The sequence below is a fragment of the Argopecten irradians genome, chromosome 7 (genome assembly GCF_041381155.1).
Source record: "Argopecten irradians isolate NY chromosome 7, Ai_NY, whole genome shotgun sequence".
In the NCBI taxonomy this organism is placed as follows: Eukaryota; Metazoa; Mollusca; class Bivalvia; order Pectinida; family Pectinidae; genus Argopecten; species Argopecten irradians.
This window is the reverse complement of record NC_091140.1, coordinates 26,783,771-26,791,527: the sequence shown is the minus strand read 5'-3', so window position 1 is coordinate 26,791,527 and position 7,757 is coordinate 26,783,771. Positions and strand designations below refer to the sequence as shown.

The window sequence follows — 7,757 nt, the reverse complement described above, 5'->3', positions numbered from 1 at the left end:
AAGAGAGAGGAAGGTCAGGTCAGGTACAACATAGAGGAAGGAGGGGGAGTTCAAGTACAACATAGTGGAGTGACAGGGAGTTCAAGTACAACTTAGAGGAGGGAGAGGGAGTTCAAGTACAACTCAGAGGAGGGAGAGAAAGTTTAAGTACTACTTAGAGGAGGAATGGGAGTTCAAGAACAACTACGAGGAGGACGGAGAGTTCAGGTACAATTTAGAGGAAGGATGTTTTGTTTGTTTGATTAATTAAAGTCCTATTTAAGAGCTATGGCTATGTAAGGGCGGCCTCCCAGAAGGAGGTCAAGTACAAATTGGAGGAGAGAGAGGGAGGTCAAGTACAATTTGAAGGAGGCAGAGGGATGTCAAGTTTAACTTAGAGGAGGAAAAGGGAGGTCAAGTATAACAAAGAGGAGGCAGAGGCAGGTCTAGTACAACTTTGAGGAGGTAGAGGGAGGTCAAGTAAAAAATTAAAGGAGGGAAAAGGGAGGTCAAGTACAACTTAGAGAAGGACGGAGAGTTCAGGTACAACTAAGAGAGAGGATGTTTTGTTTGTTTGATTAATTAACATCCTATTAAGAGTTATGGTTATGTAAAGGCGGCCTCCCAGAGGGAGATCAAGTACAAATTAAGGAGTAAGAGGTAGGTCAAGTACAAATTAGAGGAGGAAGATGGAGTTCAAGTAACAACGTAGAGGAAGGAAAGGAGGTCAAGTACAACTTAGAGGAGGGAGAGGAGTTTAAGTACAACTTACAGGAGGGAGAGGGAGGTAAAGTACAACTTAGAGGAGGGAGCGGGAGTTCAAGTATATCTTAGAGGAGGAAAAGGGAGTTTAAGTACAACTTAGAGGAAGGAGAGGGGAGGTCAAGTACAACTTAGAGGAGGGAGAGGGATAGTCAAGTACAACTTATGTGAATCAGAGGGAGTTCAAGTACAATTTAGAGGAAGGAGAGGGAGTTCAAGTACAATTTAGAGGAAGGAGAGGGAGGTCAGTTACAACTTAGAGGAGGAGAGTCAGTTCAAGTACAATTTAGAGGAGGGAGAGGGAGTTCAGTACAACTTAGAGGAAGGAGAGGGAGTTCAAGTACAACTAAGAGGAGGGAGAGGGAGTTCAAGTACAATTAGAGGAGGGAAAGGGAGGTCCAGTACAACTTAGAGGGAGCGAGAGGGAGTTCAAGTACAATTAAGAGGAGAGAGAAGGAGTTCAAGTACAACTAAGAGGAAGGAGAATAAGGTCAAGTACAACTAAGAGAAGAGAATGAGCTCTAGTACAACTTAGAGAAGAGAGAGGGAGGTCAGGTACAACTATAGAGGAAGGAGAAGGAGTTCAAGTACAACTTAGAGGAGGGAGAGGGAGGTCAAATACAACTTAGTGACACTGAGAAATAAGTAAGTAGTTCGGTCAAAGGTCACTGTGTCAGCAAATCAGAATGCGTGCACGTGGTAACTTAGAGGAGGGAGCAAACAAATTATTAATAAATATATTATTTTTAAACTTACATGAAGTACTTAATAAATGTTTGTTATCTATTAACGTCCTATTAACAGATATGTTCATGTAAGGATGGCCTTCCATGTTTGCGGTGTGTAGCGTGTATGTAGTGTGAGGTGCATGTTTTGAGAGACTTCGGTATATTCGTGTTGTGTCTTCTTGTATAGTGAAACTGTTGCCCTTTTTAATAGTGATATATCACGAAAGCACGTCACTTAAATTCATGTTAAACAATATGTAAACAGAACTTTAAAAAAAATCTTAAAATTGATATTTAGTATAGATATATTATATTGTTAGAGTATCATCATATCAGTTCCAGAATATAATAGTAGAATACGCAGAATAGATGAAACAATAAAATCGCATTTCAACATCAACGATTGAATTAATGATTTGGTCACAATCCCTTCCTATTAGGCTTAGGATATACTCCCGGCATGATTTTAGCTATTTTAGGCCTGGTCCCTAGCCGGACACCAGACAATGCTGAACGGTGGCCGGGGCTCTCAGGCAGCATCAGAAAGGTGTCCGAAGAGTTTTAACTCGAAGCTAAAAAATTTTTTTGACCAGTGTTATCCGATGTCGGAAATATGGCCAAAATCAGCGGTGTGCTCCCGATTAACCCATATCCCCGGACATTGGCCGATCATTGTAACCATAGCATTAGTAAAACACAATAAGATCGAAATAAAATATATACATACTGATAGTTGTATGCAGCTCAGACTGGTTATATTACAGTCATAGCATGTCGGGTTATACGCTAAAATAGTGGTCTCATTACTGTAGTTGATTCCGTCATTTGAGATGCTCAACTTGTAGCCTTCCGCATAAACCTGTTCGCTATCGGCCCGACCGCCGTCTGCGGATGGAATCCGGGATGGTACATATACAGCTAAAATCATTCAAATACCTCGCAGGAAAAGACTGTTGGGATCCATCAATTTCCAATCGGTCATAATAAACCTGTAGTTCAGGAAAGAAATCAATGTTTTAACCGTTGTTACTATTATATCAACTGCTTTATCTTTTTACATATTTGGTAAGTTTCTAAGGCTATATGATTAAAAATACATACATATATATAGTGTAACTTTAACAGTTGAATGTTTTAAAATTTGAAATATGTGTTATTTAATATTTTTGTTGACTTTTATTAGGCTTTGATAAAATATCAAACATACCTTTATCGGTCGAACAAGACATGTTAAACTGACGTCAAGGAAATTAATCCCAGAGATAACAAATGCCTTGCAGGATTTTTGATCGTTCGGACAAGTTATTCCTCCAGATAATATTTCAGGTGCTATATTAGTTTTCAGTATACAGCTTTCTCCATAGAAATCGGAATAGCAATCACAAGTTCCTGAAAAATATCATATTCTTAAGCTTAATCAATTTCAATTGTATTTCACATCCACATACATGTATTTTACGATTCTTTTTGTAAAAATGTAAATATATGTATGTTTTAGCATAACATTGAGCGCACTGCTGAGCATTAGTATTGTACTAAGCTCATACTTGCATAACTTATAATCATTGACATCCTATTATAATTGTCTGCCTACCATTTATGCAAATGCCATTCCCAGAACAATTATCTGTACAGCTTAATTCCAACAGTTCCTCCAGAAATGACGCGGATGTACCATTAGCATGTGTTGTTAAATTTTCGAAACGCTCTGCTTCACCTTGACACGTCGTTTGCAAGGCTTTCTTGGTGTCTTCCAAAAACCCAGCATGTCCAGATATCTGAATATGATAATTGTATTGATATGAGTATTTGCAAGACAATAATTTGAGTTTCAATATACATAATGAGATGAAATGAAAAGATATTGTGAATCGAATTATTTACCATGATATCATCCATGCATTCCTGTATCCCGTTTTCTGTAATGTCATTCATCACGAATACGAAATCTTTACATTTAATGAGCATAGGATCGCTATCCATTGTGTTCCGACAGACCTCTTCTGCTAGGGACTCATTCCAACCATTTATCCAGGTAATATTCTGAAACAAAAAAATCAATGAAGTTCAAATCAAACTTGACGATTAAATTCTATAATAGTATAACACTATCAAGTATAGTTCAAAAGTGGGTCCGCAAAATGAAATGAAAGAGAAATCATTTTCTATTTTGTTCCCTTTAATAAGGGTATTTACTAACTACTTTGACTGCAAATTGAGTTTTATAGCACAAAAATAATTTTTGACAGGATTAAACTGAAGGTGTTGGGTTTGCTCCAAATCTTTGGCATGTTATCGATATTGTTCATAAAAACATGGTATACATTTAATCTTTAAGCAGATATTTTTGAAAACAATCCGCAAAAAAATAGCTATTTAAAGACTGAAATGACGCTAGTGAGATTTTCCCTACAACTTAACATTTGCCTCAGAAGACTTTAAATTCAAAACTGATCTAAATAAGTAAACTAACATATACATGTATACTATGAAATTAGTGTATTTTTTTATTCTCGCATTTTTACTAACAGTACAAAAAGCTTAACAACTAGAAATTCTCTTAAATAGTTTCTTTTTGATGTCAGAACAGAAATCTAATAATAATTGACAAAATTGTATTTTCATTAGCAATTCAAACTCGAATCTTTCTCTCTTTTGGAAACTTGTTTAAAAATTGATTAAAAAAGAGCAAAACAGAATAACATTCTGATTTTCATTTATAATATGTTTAAACTAAAACATATTACAACACTACAAACGCTATAATCTTAGTTTTGACCAATCCAGGGTCTTAATTTCGTTACCACGACAACAAAGATGTTAAAACTGTTACTATCTTATTCTGTATACGTCATAACCCATATGAACAACTTTTACTTAATTCTGACAAAGTCTATATGTTAACCAATCAGATGTCATCATTTTGTTACCATGTCAATCAATCTTTTTGAAAGTGATACGATTTTATTCAGCACACTTTATTACTCCAATATTTCAATTTTCACTTAAATCTGACATTATCTTAACTTCAGCCAATCAAACGCCTTCATTGTATTATCATGGCGACCAATATTTTCGAAAGTGTTGTTAGTGCATGTAGTTAGCATCTAAAATTATTACTACACATCGTTTTCATATAATTTGGACTCTGAAAACTGAAGCTTGAAATGTATATCTAGGTTAATTAACGAAAAAAGTTGTCCGTTGCTGCATGTATCTGCAATCGCTATCTGCAAGTCACCAAAAAACTGTTTTCCCAGATTTTGATTTTAAAAATACAGTGTGACTTCCTGAAACCGAACCTTCTCTAAACCGATCACCTCTAGAAACTGAACATGGATGCCATGTACGGAATGAATTCCTCTTTATTAATAGTAAATAAAACTTCCTTAACCGATCCCACCCAATTACGAATACCGGATCGATTTTGAGATCGGAAGAGATAGCTCAGAAAGTATTTTAATGCAGGGTAAAATTGTGGATACACCCGTTAATAGAGTGAAATGAGATGATAAAGAGCAATGTTCTGTTTTCTCTTTTCCCCAAAAGTGTTCTTTGTTACATATTGATTACGCTAAATTTTCCATTTCAAATCTGAAAAAAATATATACGATCTACTCAAAATTATTTATGAATAAAAATATAGAATATTTAACAAAGGATGACCTATTTTTGGCATGTCATGCAGGTAGTTTTAATGAAAATGATCACTAAATATATGGTAACGCCAGTTGGGTCTTTTTGAAATCATTGAAAGACAAAGATAGTGCTATTTTAGAGGGACAAGTATTAGTACTTCCCATATGCAAAGTTTAAATAAAATCGAGCTGTTGACAGTTCCTGTGGGATTTTTAACATCAGCTTGAACACCGTTTTTTATATGATTTTATAGGAGTAGCATACATACTTCATCTGGTGAATTTGCATATGTTTCATCCAGTTTGAGATCGAATCTTGGTACTTCAATATCTTCATCTGTAGATCGTGGGTGCCGGTGTAAGTATCCAGAGGTATCACGTTTTTCCCTTACATTTTCACGATATTTATCACATTGTGTGACATACGAGCTGAAATCGCTCAACCATTCACACGATTCCGAAGGTGAAGTCAGGTTGCAATGTGTCTGGGAGATTAAACTTGGCCTGTCGTCGCCGCGTACTGGACATTGACAGTATTGTAGTGATGGTCGTGGTAAGTCCACCAGCTCGGGATTAGAGGTAAACAGCGAGGGCCCGTCAAGTGTTGAGTTCAATCTGAAATAAGAAAAAGGCAAATTAACTTATATTTGTATAGCAGCACCTCCCTTACAAGGAACATCACATCTGATCTTAGGATAGGGTTACTTTGAAACTAAACTTAGGTTATATGATATTGGAGGTTTATAACTAATCACCTTTATCCTTTCTATTTTATTTTACAGATTAGGTGGAAATGTTGCGGCCATTGAGTTTATCACAATGATCTTATATATCATGTTGTTGTGATGTCATCTTTAAAGATGGGAACGGCGGCAGCCGTGAAAGCGTTAGGGGACCTCTGCTTGTTTAACTGCTTTTATACATTGCTATCCATATACCTACAGCCAAATATTCCCAAAACCGCGGACCTTCTTTCCATCTCTATCTCTGATGTCATTATCCTTAACACCATCTAGAAAACCACACATTCCACTGGTCGCTCTCCAGTCTGATAGAGACGGCATCAATTCGAATACAAATATGTGTGTGTTTAGTGCACCTAAATGAAGTCTCATCTTGATTACCGTTCCCGAAGGAAGTGTAACCTGTATCGAAAAAAAACACATTTAAAAGGCAGTTGGTCTAGTATGAGAACTGATATTCATTAAGGTGTATTTTCATTTGCAAAAATAGTAATAACACTTATTGTTTTACTTCGTTGATATCCATTATATAAGTACAGTTCATATTATATACATTACGATCCATCTATTAAATTAAATGAGGAGTTGTCTCTGTTCTGTCACTGTGACAATACCACGATATTAGGCCAGTCGCGACTGAAACTTCTATTTTTTTGAAAACGTGGATGTAGCACAGTGATGGAAGCTACAGGTATGCTAGGCGATGGTGCTTTCGATCGTAAGTTCGAGACCCGGATAAAACAGTTCTACCAATTACTGTTGTTTTTGAGATATATAATGCTTATGAGGTATGTATACGTATCCTTACCGTATATATTCCTGAAGTGTATTGTACCGTCATACTTGAGTCTTCACAAGCTCTCATCTCTACGTATTTGTTTACATTAGATGTAGGCAGCCATTCTTCTCCAATCTTCTCTTTACAGAAATTGAGTACAAAAACAGCGTCTATGTACCTTATTGCTACACCACATGTACAAGAACCTCGTGCTGCCTGCCAGCACGTGTCAAATACTGCATGGATCTGTAGAACACAAACATTACCAAATTTAATTTCAGTTCAGTATCTTCTCGTCTACGTACCTATTTTTCCAATACTGGTATAACCGGTTATTTTCGCGTGCTATTATTTTCGGTGTTTTACCTAAAAACGATGTCTAACTCAATTATTTCTTAATATGTTGCAGCTTAAAGTTTCGCGATGATATTAATGTTCTGTGAAGCCGTCAAAAATACCAGCTATACGATATAGTATCGTATTAACTTGTTTGTATGGCTGATGATAACATCTTCATAGTTTAAAATGAAGGTTGATTTACAGCAGTTCTATGTACACTTACCCGAATAGGTATCGTTTCATGTTGGTAAATGATATACTCTCCTTCCAGCAGAAACCGCACGTGCCTGAATTTGAAAGACGACCTAGTTGTTTAAGGATTCCATGTCCCTGATGTAGTTTGGTTTATATCACTAATATTATTTGGTATTAAATAAATCACTCTCTAGTTGAAATTATGTTTTACCATTAAGAGGATTAAAATTAAAATAACAAGCAAAGCCGTGGCATTTCCATCCACAGCTTTCAGGATATATTGTAAGTAAACATGATTGAGGTTAGGTTTAACTTTGGTTGAAACATGAAAAAATAAACTGAAGTCTTATTCGGAAATAAGATGTGTAAAATAATGTCAAGTGAAAGTGACTATTAAACTTGACTGAGCTCTTAAGGCATTTAACATCGATACTAACTTTTAAGAAAATCTATTTACATTTGTTACAAATATTGCACAGGGAATGGCAGAAAGTGACGTTTTTAGTACATCAAAGGGCCATAACTCCACTACATAATGTCGGCCAAACGAACTTGGCCAAGCCCATAAGGCATTTGACCTTGTTACGAAGTTTGA

At 36.0% G+C, this 7,757-nt stretch overlaps 1 protein-coding gene across 1 annotated transcript in view; it reads right to left on the bottom strand.

The window, feature by feature from the left end:
- Positions 1 to 2,208: 2,208 nt before the first annotated feature.
- The window catches only part of LOC138328003 (von Willebrand factor D and EGF domain-containing protein-like), a 50,799-nt gene continuing 45,250 nt past the window's right edge, over positions 2,209 to 7,757 (bottom strand). The window contains exons 10-17 of the mRNA XM_069274556.1: positions 7,191 to 7,254; positions 6,659 to 6,874; positions 6,050 to 6,252; positions 5,377 to 5,722; positions 3,354 to 3,512; positions 3,064 to 3,247; positions 2,677 to 2,858; positions 2,209 to 2,458 (exon numbers count right to left, since the gene is read on the bottom strand). Of these exons, the coding sequence (XP_069130657.1) occupies positions 2,336 to 2,458; positions 2,677 to 2,858; positions 3,064 to 3,247; positions 3,354 to 3,512; positions 5,377 to 5,722; positions 6,050 to 6,252; positions 6,659 to 6,874; positions 7,191 to 7,254 (1,477 nt within the window). The 3' untranslated portion in view covers positions 2,209 to 2,335. The remainder of the gene's footprint in view (positions 2,459 to 2,676; positions 2,859 to 3,063; positions 3,248 to 3,353; positions 3,513 to 5,376; positions 5,723 to 6,049; positions 6,253 to 6,658; positions 6,875 to 7,190; positions 7,255 to 7,757) is intronic.